Genomic DNA, 23,265 nt, shown 5'->3' with positions numbered 1-23,265 from the left:
TGTGAGTGGTGACGGTAGGCTCCATTAGGAACTGGGAAAGTAGCATTATTCCTACAGGGTTTCAATTATTAGATTTTTAAAATTTCTCTCCATATGAAAAATTGAAAATAATTATTGTTAGAATCACTTTTGGCTTCAACAGAAAAATTACAGAGATAGTAAAGAGTTTTTAAATGTTTCCCATGCAAAAAGAGGTCTAGAAGTAGGCTCCTGAGGAGCAGTGCCCTAGCTGAAGGACACTGCCATCTCAGTGATTATCTGTCATTGTCATGAGTCACAGGCTGTCTGCCTCCCAGCTTCAGTACTGATTACTAATGAGAGAAAAAGTCAGGAACAGACAAGTGGAAGAGATTAGTGGAAACAAGGTATGGGAGAGGGAACCTGAGACTCCACCTCCCAACACCTCCATGTGTTTACTGTCCTGGAGGCTCCAACTGATAGAAGTTTTATTGAGCTAGACTATTGACCTGCTATGGTCATTGCTTTCTTCATGATAAGTTTAAGTTTACAATTGAAACAAATTATAAATGGCATTTGAAAGATTAGTGTTACTTATTAAGCCATATTTTGTATAAAAGTGGGTTTTTATGGGACTCTTAACAGGCTTTTGTAACATGCATTCAATGATCATTGAGTTGTTTTATATCCAAAGTAATGTACTTGGTTCCAGGGATATATTATAGTAATAACACTGTCCCAGTCCCCAAAAAAATATAATCTAATAAAGAACCAGCTAAATTTGCAGACAGGTATTTTTAAAAAGTGAGTAGTAACATACACCTGTGTTCCTAGCTATTTCAGGAGATTGTCATCTGAGTTTGAATCCTCATTTGTTTTATTGCCAATGTGACCTTGAGCTGGTTATTTTACCTTTCTGGGTCCCAGATTCTTCCATGATGAAGACACTGGAATGCTGCCATTGTGCTACAAGAAAATTAAATGTAGACAAATTGGAATGAGTGTTCAGTATAGTAGTTCTAGGTAATTAGAAAAGAAGTAAGCACAAGAAGATGTCTGCAAGGCCAGGCATGGTGGTGCACGCCTTTAGTCCCAGAACTCGGGAAGCAGAGGTAGGAGGATCACCATGAGTTCGAGGCCACCCTGAGACTACATAGTGAATTCCAGGTCAGCATGGACTAGAGTGAAACCCCACCTCAAAACACGCCCCCCCCCAAAAAAAAAAGAAAGAAAATGTCTTTAAGCTAGAATAAGACTCTACCTCCAGAAAAAAAGTCTTCAAGGTGGGTATGGTGGCTCATACCTATAATTCCAGCACTTGAAAGGCTGAGGTAGAAGGATCACTGTGAGTTCCAGGTCAGCCTGGGCTAGAGTGCCAAAAAAGAAGAAAAGAAAATAATGTTCTGTAAATCAATGTAAGAGAAGACAATATTGCCAAAGGTTGTATGTGAGTCAAGTTAGATGAGACTGTAAAACTGTTTGGAGATTCTAGTGTAGGAGCACAACTATTTGAATGCCCTTTACCAAAGAATGGGGCTGGGAAGGGGTGTCATGCCTTGGGAAGGGTCTACATGAAACTTTGTGGGAGGGATGAGACACATGTCTAATCAGCCAGATTTGCCAGTAAACCCTAGAGCTCAATCAATGGGATGGCAGATGCTACAGCTAGATCATCCTCACATCCTGAGAAACTTGTTGAATTTGACAAACAAGCAGTTGGTACTTTGACCTCAAGAAGAACAAAGTCACTAGACTAGTGAGGGTGAAGCTCAGTTATTTGTATTGCTGATGGGCCTGGAACTAGACAGCTGGTATGAGTACTTCCATTAGAATGCTATGTGTGCTGGCTCACACCTGTAATGGCAGCATTTGGAAGGTGGAGGCAGGAAGATCAGGAGCTTAAGGACAGCTTCAACTGCACCATGAGTTTGAGGCCAGGCCAGGCTACATTAGAGCCAAGACAACAAAGCCATCAGGCTAGCGAGATGGCTCAGCAGTTAAAGGAACTTGCTTGCAATGCCTGCCGCCCAGGTTTTATTCCCCACTACCCACGTAAAGCCAGATGCATAAAGTGGTACATGCACCTAGTGTTAATGTCATTCTCTCTATCACTCTCTTTCTCTGCTTGCAAATAATTAGGTAAATATAAAACCATGGGCTGGAGATATTCCTTAGCAGTTAAGACGCTTGCCTGCAAAGCCAAAGGACCCAGGTTCAATTCCCCAGGATCCACATAAACCAGATGCACAAGGTGGTACATGTGTCTGAAGTTCATTTGCAGCAGCTGGAGACCCTGACATACCCATTCTCTCTACCTGCCTGCCTGCCTGTCTCTCTCTCTCTCTCTCTCTCTCTCTCTCTGCCTCTTTCAAATAAATAAACATTTTTAAAAAGAATTACAAGAAAAGAAAAGAAAATTGGATTTTAAAAAAGCAGGGGGGCCGGGAGGCAGAGGTGGGAGTATTGTGAGTTCGAGGCCACCCTGAGACTCCATAGTGAATTCCAGGTCAGCCTGGGCTACAGTGAGTCCCTACCTCAAAAAACCAAAAAAAAAAAAAAAAAAAAAAAAAGCAGGGGGGAAAAAAACAGGGCTGGGAGACGGTGTGTGGTGGCACACGCTTTTAACCCCAGCACTCAGGAGGTACAGGTAGGAAGATTGCCATGAGTTTGAGGCCACCCTGAGACTACATAGTGAATTGCAGGTCAGCCTGAGCTAGTGTAAGACCCTACCTCAAAAAAACCATACCAAAAAAAAAATAAAAAAACAGGGATATAGCTCAGTTGGTAATGTGCTTGCCTAGCATGCACAAAGCCTTGGGTTCAATACCCTGCACTGCATATACTCGGCATAATAGCACATGCCTTTAATCCCAGCACTGAGAAAGTGGAAACAGGAGGACCAAACATGGAAGAGAGCTGGGCATGGTGGTGCACACCTTTAATCCCAGCACTCAGGAGGCAGAGGTAGGAGGATCACCGTGCGTTCAAGGCCACCCTAAGACTACATAGTGAATTCTAGGTCAGCCTGGGCTAGAGTGAGACCCTACCTTGTAAAACCAAAAGAAGAGAGACTGATTGAGAGGAAGAGGGGATATGATGGAGAGTGGAGTTTCAAAGGGAAAAGTGGGGGGAGGGAGGGAATTACCATGGGATATTGTTTACCATTATGGAAGTTGTCAATAAAAAATATTGATAATCTTTTTTTAAAAAATGGGGCTGGAGGGATGGCTTAGCAGTTAAGGTGCTAGCCTGCAAAGGACATAGGTTCTATTCCACAGGACCCATATAAGCCAGATGCACCAAAAGAAAAATTATTGGAGAGATGGCTCCATGGTTAAGTATGCTTCCTGCACAAGCATGAAGGCCTGAGAGAGCCTGAGACTGCTTGAGTTCAAATCTTAGGTCTTACATAGCCTTGTCCACCTGTAATTCCAATCCCACAGAGGAGCAGAGATGGGAGAATCTTCAGAGCCCTCCAAGCTCCAGAATTAGGAAAACAATTCTGGCTCAAGACCAGGAAGAAAAGTGATATAGCAAGACCTCTACCACAGACAAGTATATGGGGTGCCACAAGGGATGCACACACACACACCACACACATACCACAGGCAAAGGAAAAAGCTGGAGAGATGTTTCAGTGAATAAAGTTCTTGCCATAAAAGTATTTGTTGGGCGTGGTAGAGGTAGGAGGATTGCCATGAGTTCGAGGCCACCCTGAGACTCCATAGTGAATTCTAGGTCATCCTGGACTAGAGTGAGACCCTACCTCGAAAAACCAAACAAAACAAAAAGTATAAGTATTTGAGTTTGGATTCTCAGGACCCATGTAAAGCCTGATGCTATGGTGGTTATCTGTAAATTCAGCACACCTATAGCAATATGGGAGGCATAGACAGGAGAATCCCCAGAAGATTGCAATCCAGCTAGCTTGGCCAACACAGTGGTGAACAAGAGACCCTGCCTCAAACAAGGTGGGTGGTATGGCCCACCAGAGACTGTCCTCTGACCTCCATAATATACCATGATATATGAGCTCCTGAACTCACACACACATACACAACAATGGCATATTATAGACATGCCATTTAAACTTCCCCTAACTCGCAGAAGAACCAGAAGTTAGATTGTTAGTCTGTTATTTTATTTATTTATTTAAGTGAGAGAGTGAGCGCGTCACAGCCTCTAGCCACTGCAAATGCATGTGTCACCTTGTGCATCTGGCTTACATGGGAACTGGGTAATTGAACCTAGGTTCTTTGGCTTTGCAGGCAAGCATTTTGACTGCTAAGCCATCTCTCCAGCCCAGCCTGATACTTTTTAAAAAATTTTTTTGTTCATTTTTATTTATTTATTTGAGAGAAACAGACACAGAAAAAGGCAGGTAGAGAGAGAGAGAGAGAATGGGCGCGCCAGGGCTTCCAGTCACTGCAAACGAACTCCAGTTGCGTGCGCTCCCTTGTACACCTGACTAACATGGGTCCTGGGGAACCAAGCCTTGAACCGGGGTCTTTAGGCTTCACAAGCAAGCACTTAACCGCTAAGCCATCTCTCCAGCCCCAGCCTGATATTTTTGAGTATGTTACATGACATGAGACAGGATGTGAGCTCTAGAAGTACCCAGCTACCTTAATTTTATTTCTGGAGCTAGGTGAAGTAAAAATAAGTATCAGGTGCTGGAGACAGAGGTCAGGAGTTAAAGGCACTTGCTTGTAAAGCCTGAATTCAATTCCCGAGTACCCACATAAAGCTAGATGCACAAAGTGGCACATGTAGCTGGAGTTCATATGCAGTGGGCAAGAGGCCCAGGCATGCCCATTCTCTCTTTTTTTTCTCCCTCTCCCTTCTTGCTAATAAATAATTTTAATATATTAAATAAATAAATATAGACCTGGAAAAATGACTCAGCAGTTCAAGTTACTTGCTTGCAAAGCCTGATGGTCTAGGTTTGACTTCCCAGAACCCAAGTAAAGCCAGATGCACAAAGTGGTACGTGCATATAAAGATCATTTGCAGCAGCTGGAGGCCCTGGAATACACATTCTCTCTCTCTCTTTTTCTCTAAAATGAACAAATTAAAATATTTTATAAATAAATATCAAATAGTCCTTAACTCTCAAAGTCTTAAATTACTTTCAGGATAATTTTTTCTTTGTTTGTTTTCCTAGGTGGGGTCTCACTCTAGCTCAGGCTAACCTGGAATTCACTCTGTAGTCTCAGGGTGGCCTCAAATTTATGGCGATCCTCCTCCCTCTGCCTCCCGAGTGTTGGGATTAAAGGTGTGTGCCACCACATCCAGCTTGTTTTGTCTTTTGAAGTAAGTAGGGCTTCACTCTAGCCCAAGCTGACCTGAAATACACTATATAGTCTCAGGGTGGTCTTAAGCTCATGGCGATCCTCCTATCTCTGCCTCCCAAGTGCTGGAATTAAAGGCATGCACACCTGGCTGAGAAGTTTTTTTTTAATACTTTTTTTTTTTTCCGGGCATGGTGGCACACGCCTTTAATCCCAGCACTCAGGAGGCAGAGGTAGGAGGATCGCCGAGAGTTCGAGGCTACTCTGAGATTACAGAGTAAATTCCAGGTCAGCCTGAGCTAGAGTGAGACCCTACCTCAAAAAAACAAAACAAAAACAAAACAAAAAAAAAACTTTTATTTTTTATTTATTTATATTCACAAGGGGGAAGAAAGAGAGAGGGAGAGAATGAAATACAGACACATGCCACTTTGTGTATCTGGCTTAACATGGGTATTGGGGAATCAAATGTGGGCCATCAGGCTTTACAAGCAAGCACCTTTAACCACTGAGTCATCTCACTAGCCCCAGGAGAGTTTTTAGTTCAGTGTACTGCTGCTGCTCTTTTTAGTTTCTTCTGGATCAGAAGTGTACTTTGTCTTTATACTGCTTGTTTCTATATTGTAGCTTTGTAATTTACCAAGCCTCATTCTTTGAAGAAAATAATTAATGTGGCTGGAGAGATGGCTTAACAGTTAAAGCACTTTCCTGCAAGCCAAAGGACCCAGGTTCAATTCCCCAGTACTTACATAAAGCCAGATGCACAAGTGGCACATGTGTCTAGAGTTTGTTTGTAGTGGCCAGAGGTTCTAGAGAATGCCCATTTTCTCTCTCCCTTTCTTTCTTTCTCTCTCAAATAAATAAAAATGAAATATCTTTAAGAGAAAATGATTAAGAAATTTTTTATAAAATTCATATTTCAACACTTTTTTGTAAATTTTTATTTTTTTATTTTAAATAGAGCAATTGAGAGAGAGACAGAGAAAATGGCGCGCCAGGGCCTCAGCCACCGTAATCAAACTCCAGATGCTTGTGCCACTTAGTGGGCATGTGTGACCTTGTGATTGCCTCACCTTTGTGTGTCTGGCTTACATGGGATCTGAAGGGTTTAACATGGGTCCTTAGGCTTTGCAGGCAAGTGCCTTAACTGCTAAGCCATCTAGCTCTCCAGCCCTATTTCAGCACTTTTAAGAGGTATCTCATTATCTTCCAGATTGGAGACAGTAGTATTTGTTACTCACCAAATAAGTTGTTTTCTATCACAGTGAAGAATGTGGAAACAGGCCGGAGTGTCCCAGGAGTGAAGATATTTTTTGGGCATGAAATTGTAAATGGTGAGTTTTATGTTCCCTTAATGCTAACTGTAGTAACTTTATCTTTCTGCCTTATTCCAGTATTTGTAGTAAAACGGGATGTTCTCTTACCTTTAATATTGAGTTTATGAACTATTGTGGGCTTTTTTGGTTTTTTGAGATAGGGTCTCGCTCTGACCCAGGCTGACCTGGAATTCACTATGTAGTCTCAGGCTGGCCTCGAGCTCTTCTATACTCCTATTTGTACCTCCCCATGGACTGGGATTAAAGGCATGCTCCATCATGCCCAGCAGGCTTTTTTTTTTTTCTTCCCTGAGGTTGGATCTCACAGGCTAATGTGGCACTCACTCTGTAGTTCCAATAGGTGATCCTCTTATTTCTGCCTCCTGAATGCTGAGATTAAAAGCATTATTTTATTTTCATTTTATTTAGTTAAGAGAGCAAGAAAGAGAGAGAATTGGCATTTCAGGGCCTCCAGCCACTGCAGATGAATTCCAAATGCATGTGCTACCTTTTGCATCCGGCTTGCGTGGGTCCTGAGGAATCAAACCTGAGACCTTTGGCTTTGCAGGCAGTTGCCTTAACCACTAAACCATCTCTCCAGCCCTGTGAACTTTTAAAATGGTCTCTGAGCTGTACATGGTGGCACAAACCTTTAATCCCAGCACTCAGGAGGCAGAGGTAGGAGGATCACTGTGAGTTGGAGGCCACTGTGAGACTACATAGTGAATTCCAGATCAGCCTGGGATAGAGTGAGACTGTACCTCAAAAAACCAATAATAACAGTAAGAATAACAAACAAATTTTTTAAAATAATGCAAGATGTGGTGGTGCACGCCTTTAATCCCAGCACTGGAGAGGCATTTGAGACCACCCTGAAACTACACAGTGAATTCCAGGTCAGCCTGGACTACACTGAAACTCTACCTCGAAAAAAAAAAATTATTTTGTGGGAGGGTATATGTATATATGTATAGGCTCACACATGCCACAGTGTACATGTGGAGATCAGAACACAACTTTAGGGTCTGTCCTCACCTGTCATTTGAGGCAATGTTTCTCAGTCTGGATTCTCCTTGTCCTGTTCTTTGCTGTGCTCATCACAAACTTCTATAAATTCTTGTCTCTGAAAACCATCTTGCTCATGTCAGTGTCAGTGTGCTGGGATTATAAAAGCCCACCAAAGCTTCTGGCTTTTTACATGGGGTCTAGGAATTAAACTCAGGTACTCCAGCTTAAGTGGCGAACACTTTATATACTGAGCCATAGATCTCCCCAGCCCTTTTATTTGATGAATATTCCATGAACAAAATAATCTGAACAGAACTAGAATCACTGTGGCTTTATAGGACCCTGAACAGGAAAGAATTGCTGTGCTTAGAAGCTAATTAAATATGACAGGTTCAAGTTCACCATGCATTCCCAACTCCTTTTCTGAAAACTTGAAACCAAATATCTCAGAATCCAGAATTGTTCTGAATTATTTTAGAAAACATAACTCAAATTACATAACATCTCAAGAGGGTCTCAGTAGCACACTGTAACAAGACATGTTTCTCCAGAGAATAAAGCAACACAGTAAAGAGCTGGTCAGGTCATCAGAAGAATTACACAATTGTACTTTTCAGAGATTTTTGGATTTTAGAATATCAGAAAACAGTCTGTCACTATTTCTGCTAATCAAAGCCGTTTGACAAGAGTAGGTGCACTTGTCTACTTGATGGTGTCATTACAGAAGCTCATCTAGTCATTGGACTTCAGATAAGCCAAAGAGAACAAGGACAGCAAATGTGCCATACACTTTCACGAACTCAGGCAGTTTCTCCTGCTGCCCTCAAGCATAGTATAGATCAGTGTAAATGGGAGGGGGTGGCGGTGGAAGCTCTGAGACCTCTTAGCAGTCTGCATTTCTTTCTTTTTTCTTTTTAACTTTTTTTTAGATTTTTTAAAATTTTATTTATTTATTAGAGACAGAGAGAGGGAGAAAGAGAGAGAGAGTAAATGTGCACACCAGGGCCTCTAGCCACTGCAAACGAACTCCAGATGCATGAGCCACCTTGTGCATCTGTCTTAACGTGGGACCTGGAGAATCGAGCCTGGGTCTTTAGGTTTCACAGGCATGCACCTTAACTGCTAAGCCATCTCTCCAGCCCTGTACTTCTTGCTTTAGGAACAGATCTGAGGAAAGAAGGGAGAAAGAAGGTTCCTGTAAACAAGATTTGACTCATGCGTCAAAGATTGCTTTGCAGGCTGGAGAGATGGCTTAGCAGTTAAGGTGTTTGCCTGCAAAGCATAAGGATCCAGATTTGATTCTCCAGGACCCATGCAAGCCAAATGCACAAGGTGGCACATGCATCTGGAGCTCATGTACAGTGGCTGGAGGCCCTGGCATGCCCATTCTTTCTCTCTCTGTGTCTCTTTCTCTCTCTCTCTCTCTCTCTCTTCCTCCCTCCCTCAAATAAATAAATAAATAAATAAAAAGATTGCTTTGCTTTGCTTTGTTTTACTCTGTCAGAAAATTAGAACTTAGGAGTTGACAGTATCTCCAAATTACTGACTAGCAGTCCAGAGCTACTTCAGATTGGACAAGTCTGGACAGCCACCTAGCTAGTCTTTGTCACTGAGTATGTTACCAAACATGCTGTTTGTTCCATGGACATCCTTTTATAATGGTGGTGTGGTGGTGACAGCAATAAATAAATAAATAAATAGAAGCTAGGCATGGTGGTGTATGCCTTTAATCCCAGCACTGGGGAGCCAGAGGTAGGATTGCTGTGAGTTCAAGGCCACCCTGAGACTACATACTGAATTGCAGGTCATTCTGAGCTAGAGAAAGACCCTACCTCAAAAAACAAAATAAATAAATTTTTTAAAAAAAACTGTAAGGGTGCAGAGATGGCTCAGCAGTTAAAGGCATTTGCTTGCAAACTCTGACAGTCTGGATTCAATTCCCCAGTTCCCACATAAAGCCAGATGCATAGAATGGGTCATGCGTCTGGAGTTCCTTTGTAGGAACAAGAGGCTCTCATGTACCCATTTCCGCCTTCCTCCCCCTTCTCTTTGCAAATAAATTATATATATATCACTATGAATTACACACATAGGCACCTTGGGACAAATGAGTGGGCGTGGGGCTAGGAAGATGGCACAGTAATTAAAGGCACTTTATTGCAAAGCCTGCCAGTTTGACTCCCCAGTACTAATATAAAAGCCAGATATAGGCTGGAGAGATGACTCAGAAGTGAAAAGTACTTGCTTAAAAGCCTGATGATCTGGGTTCAATTCCCCAGGACCCATTTAAAACCAAATGTCCAAAGTGGTGCATGCATCTAGAGTTTCTTTGCAGGAGCAGGAGGTCCTGGCATACCTATTCATATTTATTCATTTCCTCCCCCCCCCCTCTCCCCCCCCCCCGCAAATATTTTTAAAAGATAGCTGGGCACAGTAGTGCATGCCTTTAATCCCAGCACTCAGGAGACATAGGTAAGATGGCTGTGAATTCAAGGCCAGCCTGAGACTACATAGTAATGAATTCCAGGCCAGCCTGGGCTAGAGCAAGGCCCTACCTCAAAAAAAAAAAAAAAAAAAAAAAAAAAGTGGGCTGGCCATGGTGCCACGTGCCTTTAATCTCAGCATTAGGGAAGCAGAGGTAGGAAGATTGCCATGAGTTTGAATTCAGGTCAGCCTAGGCTAGAGTGAGACCCTACCTTGGAGAGAAAAAAAAAAAGCACAAAGGGGATGCTTGAACCTGGAGTTAATTCACAACAGCAAGAGGACCTGGCATACGCATTCTTTCCCTCCCCGCACAAATAAATAAAAAGGGTAAGAGGAGCTAAGGGACGCTATGGAGAGGTTTTTAATCCTGTTAAATAACCAAGAGGCTAAGGATATAATGCTGGGAATCTATAGTACATTAGATAACCTAGTCCATTTTTCTCTATTTATTGCTGTCCAGTGGAGTCCTATGTGAACTGATATTTCACTTACAATTACAGTCCACAATAGAATTGGGTGTGTTGGGTGAGGTGGTGAATTCCTTCACAACTGGAAACTCATAAACCTTTGCTTGTTTTTCAGTGGAACTACTAGATGAAGTGGAACAAGGTGCATTGGGAGAAAAGGCATCTTCTGTTAGGTATTATGAGGTCATTTTCTTCAATATGAGAGTTTCCAAAAGTGCACATTGGGGTGGAAAGACTTCTGCTTGTTACTAAAATGCCATAAAGGATAAAATGAGAAGGAAAATGAGGGCATCTTCTATGTCTAATAGCATCCCTGAGGAACAGATGCATGAATAGATCTTACTGTTAATAAATGGGAAAATCTGAATAACATCAGCAACAAAGGCCAAGTTCACCTGAGTGTTACTATTTGTTGTTATTTTTGTTTTTGGTGAGGATAGTCTAAATACAGAAAGAGCCAGAGTGGATAAAATGAAAGATGAAGACCTGAATGTTTGTGAGCCTGTTTCAGCTGCACCAGAGGTACCAACCACATCTCTGCTGAATGACCTCAAATACAGCCCATCAGGTGAATACTGAGCCCTGACTTTGCTCCCCCTCCCTCTCCAGCCTTAAAATAAATAAATGAAATTCTAAAACTACAAAAAAAAAAAAATCATTGCTAACCAAAATGTGAGAACAGCATTAATCAAAGACCATAAATATCTACATTTAGAAGGCTTTATGTTATTGTGGTTTTCAAGAAAGGGTCTCACTCTATCCCAGGTGGACCTGGAATTCACTGTGTAGTCTCAGGGTGACCCTTGAACTCACAGTGATCCTCTGCCACCCGAGTGCTAGGATTAAAGGCATGTACAACCATGTCCGATGCCAGAGGCTTTTGACTTAAAACTTTTTGGAAGCAGTCTCACTGTAGCCCAGGCTACATTGGAACTCACTCTGTAGCTCAGGCTGGCTTTGAATTCACAGCAATCCTTTTACTTCAGCCTCCCACCAAGTGCTGGGATTATAGGCATGAGCCACCATGCCCAACTGGGAAATGTGTTTTAAACTGAGAAAGAACAAAAGCCCTGGTAGGATATACCAGGAACTTGAAGTATCAGCAAGGAGTCAGTATATTTGTACCAGGAGGAAAGAAAGAGGAATTGGCAGTGAGGTAAGATTGATGGGTTAAAGAGTTCATAGATCCTTAAAGGGATTTAGAACTTTACTCTTAAGTGAGAAGGGTAGCATTTTGAAAAGCTATTGGATGTGTGTGTGTGTGTGTGTGTATGAATGAATGAATGAATGTAAGATGGTATGTGTGTATGGTGTATGCTCTTGTGGTACCCCACGTACTCACTACAGTAGGGAGAGTGTAGAAGGGTCTCGTCTGCTGTGGCCAGAGTACAATGTTGGATGTCCCACTCCATGACACTTCCTCCATGTTCTTATTTGAGCCAGAGTTTCTTACTGATACCAGAGCCTGAGTGATTCCCTAGTCTCTGCTCCCCTTTATATGACTGGAGTTATAGACCCTTGTGGCCACCCCCAGCTGTTTATGTGGTATATAGAGATTTTTACTGGTTTCAGGACCTCTCAGGCCCTCATGCTTGAGCAGGAAGCCCACCTGAGTCATTTCTCCAGCCCTGATTTTTTTGTTGTTGAGTTTTTTCAAGGTAGGGTCTCACTCTAGCCCAGGCTGTCCTAGGACTCACTCTGTAGTCTCAGGCTGGCCTCGAACTCACAGCTATCCTGCTTCCTCTGCTCCTGAGTGCTGGGATTAAAGGCATGTGCCACCACATCCAGCTAATTTCTTAAATTTTTTTGTGACCCACTGAGTCTGAGAGTGGCTTGCATGAGTGGGCGTTTATGTACTGGAGCATGAGAAGCTTACCAGTGTCTATACCACTGAAGAAAATGTTTCCCCCTCCCTCAGCAACCATTAATTGCCAATAACTCCTCAGGGAGTTGTGGAGGAGGCAGGGGTTCATGAGCCTCTCCACCATCTGCAACTGAATGTTGTGGGCCTATCCTGTGTAGGTCTTACACAGGTAATGACAGTTGCTGAGAGCTCGCAAATGCATTATCATTTCTAGAAGACAGCATTCTATGATGCCCCCTCCCCATTCTCTGCTTCTTACACTCAACAGTCAGCACTTTGATGAAGTTTGAGTCTCCACAGTAGTCACTGTCAACTGTAAAAAGTTCTGTGAAGGGCTGGAGAGATGGCTTAGCAGTTAAGTGCTTGCCTGTGAAGCCTAAAGACCCTGGTTCGAGGCTTGATTCCCCAGGACCTACTTTAGCCAGATGCATAAGGTGGCGCATGCATCTAGAGGTGGTTTGCAGTGGCCGGAGGCCCTGCCATGCCCATTCTCTCCCCCCCCCCCTTGTGTGTGTGTGTATGTGTCTGTCTGTCTGTCCCTATCGAATAAATAAAATTAAAATCTAAAATATATTTTTAAAAAGAAAGATGGCTTAGCAGTTAAGGCACTTACCTGCAAAGCCTTAGGAGCCAGATTAAATTCCCCAGTTCCCACGTAAAATCAGATGCACAAGGTGGCACATACATCTGGAGTTTGTTTGCTGTGGCTAGAGGCCCTGGTGTGCCCATTCATTCTCTCTCTCTCTCTTTCTCTCCCTTTTTCTCTCCTTTCCTCCCTCCCTCCCCACTCCCTCTTTCTTTCTTTCCTTCAAATAAATAAATAAAATATTAGGGCTGGAGATGGAGAGATTGCTTAGTAGTTAAGGCACTTACCTGTGAAGCCTAAGGACACAGGTTCATTTCCCCAGTATCCACGTAAGCCAGATACATAAGGAGGCATATGTATCTGGAGTTCATTTGCAGTGGCTAAAGGCCCTGGAATGCCCATTCTCTCTCTCTCCCAAATAAATAAAATATTTTTAAAAAGAAACTTCTCTGACCAAAGCTGATGATAGCAGCATTAATCTGTGGGCATACTCATAAATATTTAAAAGAATTTTATCAGCATGACATGCTCATTTCGCCCAACAAAGTAATAGCTTTCCTCCTATGAAACGGGAGGGAGCTGCTGTCAGCAAGCTCTACTGGCTGTATTCTTACCCAGGAAGCAGTAAGGAATTAACTGTTCCTGGGCTTCCAGGCAATCACAGTCCAGTAGGAGAGAGGAAGAAATGTAACAAACTTTATTGCACAGGAATCAAAATTGCAGCAAAGACAAAAACAGCAGGAAATCTTAGTTACAAGCAAGAACAGCACATTATTGGGAAAGGATGGGATCCCAAGGGCTGAATTCTGGGGTGCATGTATGTTGGGAGCTGTGTCTACCTATAACTGAAGGTGTCCTAGCTGATTGTTGAAAGTTTAGTAGTAACCAGGAGATATCAATTGAAAGAACAAGTAAGGGCTGGAGAGATGGCTTAGCAGTTAAGGTGCTTGGCTGCAAAGCCAAAGGACCTTGGTTCAATTCCCCATTACCCATGTAAAACCAGATGCACTAGATGGCACATGTGTCTGGAGTTCATTTGCAGTGGCTATAGGCCCTGGCATGCCCATTCCCTCGCTCTTGAATGTTTTCTCTCTCTCAAATAAATAAAATAATTGCAAAAAAAAAAAGAAGAAAGAAAGAAAAAAAAAGGAATGGAAAGAAAGAACAGGTGAGCTTGACCAGCAAGCCAACCACAGAGAAACATTAGAATCAGCCAACTGTAACTGAACCTCCCTAGCCAAAATTTTTTCTGGCTTAATTCCTAGAGTCCTGGATTTCCAAAGCTTCAGCTTGTCCTCAGTCAGCCATGCAATTTCTCAGTTTCTATATAATTCCCAGAAGCAGGGCACTTCTCTCACTAGGGCCTATAAACCTCCCCATCGATAAGCTTTTTTAAAAGATTTTATTTATTTATTTTCAAGCACAGAGAGAAAGAAAAATAGAAGAAAGAGAGAAAATAGGCATGCTAGCTCCACATGCATGTGCCCCTTGTACATCTGGTTTATGTGAGTCCTGAGGAATTTAACTGAGGACCTTTGGCTTTGCAGGCAAGTGTTTTAACCACTAAACCATCTCTCCAGCCCCTCATCCATAAGCTTTTGGCAGGGTTCAGTACTGGGCGTGAATTCCCTCCCCTGGCAAGGGGGTGGTGCATGCCTTTAATCCCAGCAGTTTAATCCCAGACTGAATTTGAGGCCACCCTGAGTCTACATAGTGAATTCCAGGTCTGCCTAGACTAACTCAAGACTCTACCTTGAAAAAGAAACAAATCTAATCATAAAGTCATTGGTTATCTCCATAACAGTTATGCCACTTGTGCTTCAGTAGGCACTTCTTGCCTGGCTGGTTGGTTAGTATGCAGTTCAATCAATTTAGTAAGGCTGATGATGATTTTACTCCCCCAGCAGCCTGCATAGCACCTTCTAGCACAAGAAAGCTATCCAGCAGGGAGGAAGCTTTCAGCTCAGTTCCAGCTTGATTTCTCTATGTTCTACAACCAAAGCATGTGGTATGTTCAGCAATAAGGTCATATCATCTAGTCCTGATAGGCAACCAAGAGCAGTGGCAATCACCTGTATTGTTTGGGGGCCTCAGGGGCCTCTGTGACCACCAACTCACTTGGAGGTATCCCACCCCTATCACTGGACATCTCCTTTAATAACCTATGCCTTCTGGAAGCAGTGTTATCCACCCACACGGGATTTCTGTTCTAACACTCTACATATGTATGTATGTATTATTTTTTCAAGGTAGGGTCTCACTCTAGCTTAGGCTGACCTGGAATTCACTCTGTAGTCCCAGAGTGGCCTCGAACTCATGGTGATCCTCCTACCTCTGCCTTCCAAGTACTGGGATTAAAGGCATGCATAACATGCCTGGCTTTATGAACATTTTTTTTAAATTAGCTAACAAAGAAGTCGCTTTTTGTTTGTTTTTGTTTTTTTTGAGGTAGGGTCTCACTGTAGCCCAGGCTGACCTGGAATTCATCATGTAATCTCAGGGTGGCCTTGAACTCATGGTGATCCTCCTACCTCCTGAGTGCTGGGATTAAAGGTGTGAGCCACCACACCTCCATATAGCTTTTTACTATGCCTTTAGTTTTAGTTAATGACTCCCCACTCCCTCCTCTCTCCCACCCTCCCTCACCACTATTAATGACAGTTTTGAAGTTCAGCCTTCCACTGGAGGTCTTGACCAGTGGAATAACATGATTTAGGCTCTTGAATTCTTGGGTTTTTTTTTTTTTTTTGGGTTTTCTTTTAAATTTATTTGCAAGCAGAAAGACAGACAGAGAGAGAGAGAGAGAGAGAGAGAGAGAGAGAATAGACATGCTAAGGCACTAAGGAATTGAATCCAGGTCACCCAAATCATTAGGCTTTGCAAGCAAGCACCTTTATAGCTAAGCCACCTCTCCAGCTTGTTGTACTTTTTTCTTTCTTTTTTCTTTTTTTTCTTTTTTTGTACTTTTTTCAATAAAAGCTTCTTTATTATTGAGAGTGAGCACATATATAATTTATACATGATTGTTGCAGTCTGGTTCGCATTGCTGGTAGAAATTACCCAACCAAAAGCAGCTTGTGGGAAAAAGAGATTTATTTTGGCTTACAGGCTCGAGGGGAAGCTCCACGATGGCAGGGAAAAATGATGGCATGAGCAGAGGGTGGACATCACCCCCTGGCCAACATAAGGTGAACCTAGCAACAGGAGAGTGTGCCAAACACTGGCATGGGGAAACTGGCTATAAAGCCCATAAGCCGGCCCCCAACAATCCACTCCCTCCAGGAGACATTAATTCCCAAATCTCCATCAGCTGGGAACCTAGCATTCAGAACACCTAAGTTTATAGGGGACACCTGAATCAAACCACCACAATGATATATAAAATTTTGAAAAAAGAAAACAAAATCAAAGTGCAAGTAATTTAACCTCACCCACCAGGATAATCAACTGATAGACCTTCCTTTTTTAAAAAACAGAATAGGGGCCCAGAGAGATGGCTTAGTGGTTAAGCACTTGCCTGTGAAGCCTAAGGACCCTGGTTCAAGGCTTGATTCCCCAGGACCCATGTTAGCCAGATGCACAAGGGGGCACATGCATCTGGAGTTCATTTGCAGTGGCTGGAGGCCCCGGTGTGCCCATTCTCTCTCTCCCTCTCTCTGCCTCTTTCTCTGTCACTCTCAAATAAATAAACAAAAAAATTTTTTTTATTTTTAAAAATTAAAAACAAAAACAGACTAAATGGGTGAGAAAGGGAAAGGGAAGGGAGGGAAGAGAAGGAAAAAGAGGAAGAGAGACAGAAAGATAGAAAGAAAGGAGGGCTCCCTAGTGGGAGCGTTAGTATAAATAGACAACTGGTTGACCTCATAACATAATCCTAGCATTCAGAAGGCAAAGGCAGGATAATCACCATGCCTGTTTGAAGCTACCCTGCCTAACAGAGTAGAGTGAAACGCAAGTCAGACTGAGAGATTCACACACACATACCCACCCAAGACTTCCTAAGGTTCGCCTCCACAGACACATGCACGTGTACAGATGAATCAAAGAGACAGGCATCTTGTTTTGTTTCTTTGTTTTTGTTTTTGTTTTTTGAGGTAGGGTCTCGCTGGAATTCACTATGTAGTCTCAGGGTGGCCTTGAACTCATGACAATCTTCCTACCTCTGCCTTCCCAGTGCTGTGATTAAAGGTATGTGCCACCACACCTGGCTTTTTTTTTTTTTTCTGGTGGAGGAGTTTCCAAGGTAGAGTCTCAGTGTAGCTCAGGCTGACCTGAAATTCACTGTGTAATCTCAGGTTGACCCCTGAACTACAATTCTCTGCCTCCCAAGTGCTGGGATTAAAGGCATGTGCCACCACACCCGGCTTGTTGTTGTTTTTAATGCACATATGAGTATGGGCGTGTAGAGGCCCAGCAACCTCAGATGTCATCCTCAGGAATGTTGTCCATCTCCTTCGAGACAGGACTCTCATTGGCCTGGCTGGCCCACAAGCCTTGGGGAAATCCCTTGTCTCTACCTCCCTAGCACTGGGTTTGAAAGCACATGCCACCACACCCAGCATTTTTTGTAGGAGCTGGGGATGAATTCAGATCCTCTTGTTCATGAGGTTACCATTATACAGACTGAGCTCTCTCTCCAGTCATTTGTTTTGTTTTTGGTTTATTTTTTGTTCTTTTGGTTTGGTTTGGTTTTGAAACAAGGTCTCAGGTAGCCCAGGCTATCCTCAAACACTCTATTGTAGCTAAGGATGACTAAACTACTTTGTTGTGGTTTTTTTTTTTTTCCTTGCCTTGCCCCCAACTGAACTTCTGATCCCCCTGCCTTTGCCTCCAAAATTCTGGGATTACAAGCATGTGTCACCACACCCAGTTAATGCATGCTGGAGTTCAAACCCAGTGCCCAGGACTTTATGTATATTAAGCAAGTTCTCTACCAACTAAGCTATAATACCACCACCACCAACACCAGCAGCAGCAGGATTTTTTGTGACAGAATATTGTTCAGGCTGGTCTTGAACCTGCAGTACTCTTGCCTATGACTTCCAAGTACTGGGAGTAGTATACCATCACACCCAACCTAATTTCCATTTACTTATTTATTTATTCATTCATTTATCAAAATAGAACCATAAGAAGTTTATGTTCCTTTTCAAAATGTTCTTGCTAGGGATCAAAGCCAGGGCCTTGCACATGCTAAGCAATCACTCCACTGTTAAACTTTATCCCCAATCTTCTAACTTCTGTTTTAAAAACATTACTCTGGTAATGTGGGTACTGAGAGCAAGGCAAAGGTAAAAGCATAGATGGATTGTAGTATATGGAAATAATTTTTTTTAAACAAGGTTGCTCTTTATATAGCCCAAGCCAGTCTCAAGGTCACAGTCCTGCCTCATTCTCCTGATTACTAGAATTATAGGCATGTGCCACCACACCATGCTATTGAAATAATTTAGACCAGTGGAGATGTTGACTTGTACTCTGGTCTTGGCAGTGGAGTAGGTACAAAGTATTAGAATTCTACATGTTTGTTGTTTGTTAAAAGTGAACCCATAGGATATAAGAATAGATTAGAGCCAGGCGTGGTGGTGTACACATCTAATCCCAGCACTCTGGAGACTAAGGTAAGAGGATCACCATGAGTTCAAAGCCAGTTTGGGCTGCAGAGTGAGTTCCAGATCAGAATAAGACCCTGTCTCAAAATATAAAAATAAATAAGTAAATAAGCCTAGAGGTTAGAAGAAAGATCTGAGGAGATAAAACTTCAGGAGTCAACCAATGAATTTTAAAGCCTTGAGGCTAGATGAAATCAATAAAAAAGTATTAATGCAGAGGTAAAAGGTACTTACTGGGTCTGCCATTCTGGGACACTCCAACACCATAGGGGTTGTAAAGTATCTTAAGTTAGAAGCTGGTAGACTGTCTGTTGGTAGAGTACTTGTCTGGTATGTACAAAGCCCTGGATTCAATCCCAGCACCTGAAAAACGGGGCATGGCAGCACTCCTATAATCCCAGCACTTAGGAGGTGAAGGCAGAAGAACCACAAGTTCAAGGTCACATGAAACCCTATCTCTAAATAGATGAGATTGGGTACATTCAGGTTGGTATGACCTCAGATACCACAGTTGCAGCTCCCTGTCTGTAAATAAATAAAAAGTAAAAACAAGCCAGACATGGTGGTACACATCTTTAATCCCAGCACTCAGGAGGCAGAGATAGGAGGATCACCTTCAGTTCAAGGCCACTCTGAGACATAATGAATTCCAGGTCAGTCTGGGCTAGAGTAAGACTCTACCTTGGGGGGAAAAAAAAAAAAAAAAGTAAGAGCAAAGGCTTGAGAGATGGTTTAGCACTTAAAGGGCTTGCCTGAAAAGCCACAGGACCCAGATTTGATTCCCCAGTACTCATGTAAAGCCAGATGCACAAAGTAGTGCATGCATTTGGAGTTCTTTTTCAATGTCAGGAAGCCTAAATTATTTCAATATTTTCTCTTATCTGCCCCCTCATAAAGTAAAATAAAAATATTTTTTTAATTTTTATTAGCATTTTCCATGATTATAAAAAATATCCCATGGTAGTTCCCTCACTCCCCCCCCAAAAAAAATATTTTTAAAAAGTAAAAGTAATGAGCCAAAGGAAGGGTAGGACTCCTTACAACGTGCTCCCTCCAGACATAAAATGGCCTGGATATCCATGACCTCACAGTGCCTGACACTACCTACACAAGACCATCATAAGAGGAGGAAAAGATCATGACATCAAAATAAAAGAGAGACTGATTGAGATGAGGAGGGGATATGATGGAGAATGGAATTTCAAAGGGGAAAGTGGGGGGGAGGGTATTACCATGGGATGTTTTTTATAATCATGGAAGATGTTAATAAAAATTGAGAAAAAAAAAGTAAAAATAATTAGCTGGGAGTATCTAAGTAATTCCAAAAGTATGGATATTGACCCTTCTCTAGGACTTATTTATTTTTCGTTTTCTAAATCCTTTCTTTTTATTTATTTATTTTGAGGTAGGGTTTCACTCCTAGCCCAAGCTGACCCGGAACTCACTAAGCAGTCTCAGGGTAGCCTTGAACTCATGTTGATCCTCCTACCTCTGCTTCCCTAGTATTGGGATTAAAGCATGTGCCACCACACCCGGCATATTTTTTCTAAATTATTTATTTGCATGTGAATGTGTGTGGGTCTCTTGCTCCAGCAGATGATTGCCAGATACTTAAGCCACTTCTTGTACCTGGATTTATATGGGTGCTGGGTAACTGAACCCAGGTCACAGGCTTTACAAACAAGTATCATTGACCACTGAGACATCTCCCCAGACCCCATAAACTACTACTACTTCTTATGAAAACATCTTTAAAAGGTAAATGAGGGCTACAGAGATGACTCGGTGGCTAAAGACACTTGCTTGAATAGCCAGGCAGCCCAGGTTCAGGTCCCCAGCACCCATGAAAAGCCAGATGCACAAAGTGGCCCATGCATCTGGAGTTTGTTTGAAATGGCAGGAGACCCTGATGTACCCATCCTCTCCCTACCACGCCCCCATTGTGTGAGCAATGTCTCATTAATTAATTAAAACATTTTTTTAGTTGGCATGGTGGGCACGCCTTTAATTCTAGCACTTGGAAGGCAGAGGTAGGAGGATTATCTGGAGTTCAAGGTCACCCTGAGGCTACATAGTGAATTCCAGGTCAGCCTAGGCTACCAAAAGAAGAAAACAAAAAAATTAACTATGTGTGGTATCTCACACCTTTAATCCCAGCACTCAGGAGGCAGAGGTAGGAGGATCACCATGATTTTCAGGCCACTCTGAGAGTACACAGTGAATTCTAGGTCAGCCTGAGCTAGAGTAAGACCCTACCTCAAAAAAACAAAATAGGGCTGGAGAGATAGATGGCTTAGCAGTTAAGCGCTTGCCTGTGAAGCCTAAGGACCCCGGTTCGAGGCTCGGTTCCCCAGGTCCCACGTTAGCCAGATGCACAAGGGGGCACACGTGTCTGGAGTTCATATGCAGAGGCTGGAAGCCCTGGCACGCCCATTCTCTCTCTCTCCCCCTCTATCTGTCTTTCTCTCTGTGTCTGTCGCTCTCAAATAAAAAATAAATAAATAAATAAAATTTTTAAGTGCAAGACTTACCAAGGTGGTTAATGCCTATACTCCCAATGCCCAGGAAGCTGAGGCGGGAATCTCCATAACTTCAAGGTCAGCCTGGTTTACACAGTACATGACACCCTAGGTTTCATGAGACCTCAAATTTTAAAAAAGAAACAACAGGGCTAGAGAAATGGCTTAGTCTGCAAAGATGACTTGCCTGCAAAACCTAAAGACTCATGTTCAACTCCCCAGATCCAACATAAGCCAGATGCACAAGGTGATGCATGCACACAAGATGGTATACATGTCTGGGGTTTGATTGCAGTGGCTGGAGGCCCTGATAATTCTCTCTCTCTCATAAAAAAAAAAAAAAGGAAAAAAGAAACAACAATAAAAAGTACATGACTTCGAAGCTAGAAAGATGGCTTAGCAGTTAAGGCACTTGCATGCAAAGCCAAAGGACTTAGGTTCAATTCCCCAAGACCCACAGAAGCCATATGTACAAGGGGCCGCATGCATCAGGAGTTCATTTGCAGTCTGGAGGCCCTGGAAATCCAGTTTCTCTCTCTCTCTCTCTCTCTCTCTCTCTGCCTATTTTTATCTCTCTCAAATAAATAAATGATTTTTTTAAAGTACATAACTTGAGGTATTTAATACATAAACCTGTGACAACTGGATCACAGGCCACAGGAAGTAAGTAAATCATTCTTTGTTTTTAGGTTTTTTGAGGTAGGGTCTCACTCTAGTCCAGGCTGACCTAGAATTCACTCTGTAGTCTCAGGGTGGCCTCATGAGTGCAGGGATTAAAGGTGTGCACCACCCTGCCTGGCTTGAGTAAATCATTCTTTTTGTTTATTCTCAGTTGACAAACAGGAAAGTAACTGGTAATTAGTATTCACTGTATTTATCTGTGTGAGGGACTGACATAGGTGGCAATGAATATAGCTAAAATTAGTGAGAGGGCTATTGTCAAGGAAGAAAAATATATTTAATGTCGTCCTTTCTTGTAGAGGAAGAGGAGGTGACATACACAGTCATTGATCAGTTCCAGCAGAAGTTTGGTGCTGCAGTAAGTATTGTTCATAGTCATTTCCATATACATATGTGTGTGTGTGTGTGTGTGTGTGTGTGTATGTATAATCTGTGTTTTATAAATTTTTTATAAATTTATTTCTCTTTCAACAGCACAGGGTTTATTCCAGTTAAACGCCTGTAGAGAGTGGGAAGAGGAACCTCCAGACCCCATAAATTTGTTTTCTTTATCTTTGAAAAGCCAGGCATGGTGGCACACACCTTTAATCCCAGCGCTCGGAAGGCAGAGGTAGATGGATCACTGTGAGTTCAAGGCCACCCTAGGACTACATAGTGAATTCCAGGACAGCCTGAGCTAGAGAGTTGAATGAGATCCTACTATATACCAGGCTGTTAGGAGATCTGGGATAAAACAATAATCAACACTAAATTGTAGCCCTTAATAAGGAGTTTATATTCCAGTGTAAGAGATTAAAGAAGTAATTATAGGGCTGGAGAGATGGCTTAGCGGTTAAGCGCTTGCCTGTGAAGCCTAAGGACCCCGGTTCGAGGCTCAACTCCCCAGGTCCCACGTTAGCCAGATGCACAAGGGGGCACACGCATCTGGAGTTCGTTTGCAGAGGCTGGAAGCCCTGGCGTGCCCATTCTCTCTCTCTCCCTCTATCTGTCTTTCTCCCTGTGTCTGTTGCTCTCAAATAAATAAATTTCAAAAAAAAAGAAGTAATTATATACCCATGCATGTACACATACAGATTATCAGATGGCAATGATTGCTATAAAGATAAAGATATTTTCTTGTAAAACCTGCTGGCTCGTGTTCAACTGCCAACCACCCACGTAAACCAGACACAAAAAAGTGGTACAAGTGAGAGCTGGGCATGGTGGTGCATGTGTTTAATCCCAGCACTTGGGAGGCTGAGGTAGAAAAATACCTGCATGTTGAAGGCCAGCTTGAGGCCACAGAGTAAGTTCCAAGTCAGCCTAGATTAGAGTAAAACTCTGCTTCAAACCACCCCCCAAAAGTGGTGCAGCCTTCTGAGAAAAAGTGACATTGAAGTGTTTGGCACCAAATGAGACATCTCTATCACACCCTCCAAGGCTCAGGGACCATTTCAGAAGAGGTGACAGAAAGAATGTAAGAGCTAAAGGAAGGGGAGG

At 42.6% G+C, this 23,265-nt stretch overlaps 1 protein-coding gene across 1 annotated transcript in view; it reads left to right on the top strand.

Annotated features, from left to right (window-relative positions):
* Exd1 (exonuclease 3'-5' domain containing 1) overlaps positions 1-23,265 on the top strand; it is a 51,476-nt gene that overhangs the window by 6,098 nt on the left and 22,113 nt on the right. Inside the window, exons 3-6 of the mRNA XM_045156981.1 lie at positions 6,515-6,583; positions 10,640-10,697; positions 10,965-11,092; positions 22,086-22,144. Coding sequence (XP_045012916.1) covers positions 6,515-6,583; positions 10,640-10,697; positions 10,965-11,092; positions 22,086-22,144 — 314 coding nt within the window. The remainder of the gene's footprint in view (positions 1-6,514; positions 6,584-10,639; positions 10,698-10,964; positions 11,093-22,085; positions 22,145-23,265) is intronic.

The sequence above is a fragment of the Jaculus jaculus genome, chromosome 8 (genome assembly GCF_020740685.1).
Source record: "Jaculus jaculus isolate mJacJac1 chromosome 8, mJacJac1.mat.Y.cur, whole genome shotgun sequence".
Taxonomy (NCBI): domain Eukaryota; kingdom Metazoa; phylum Chordata; class Mammalia; order Rodentia; family Dipodidae; genus Jaculus; species Jaculus jaculus.
Note: the sequence above shows the minus strand (reverse complement) of the source record. Positions and strands in the feature narration are given on the sequence as shown.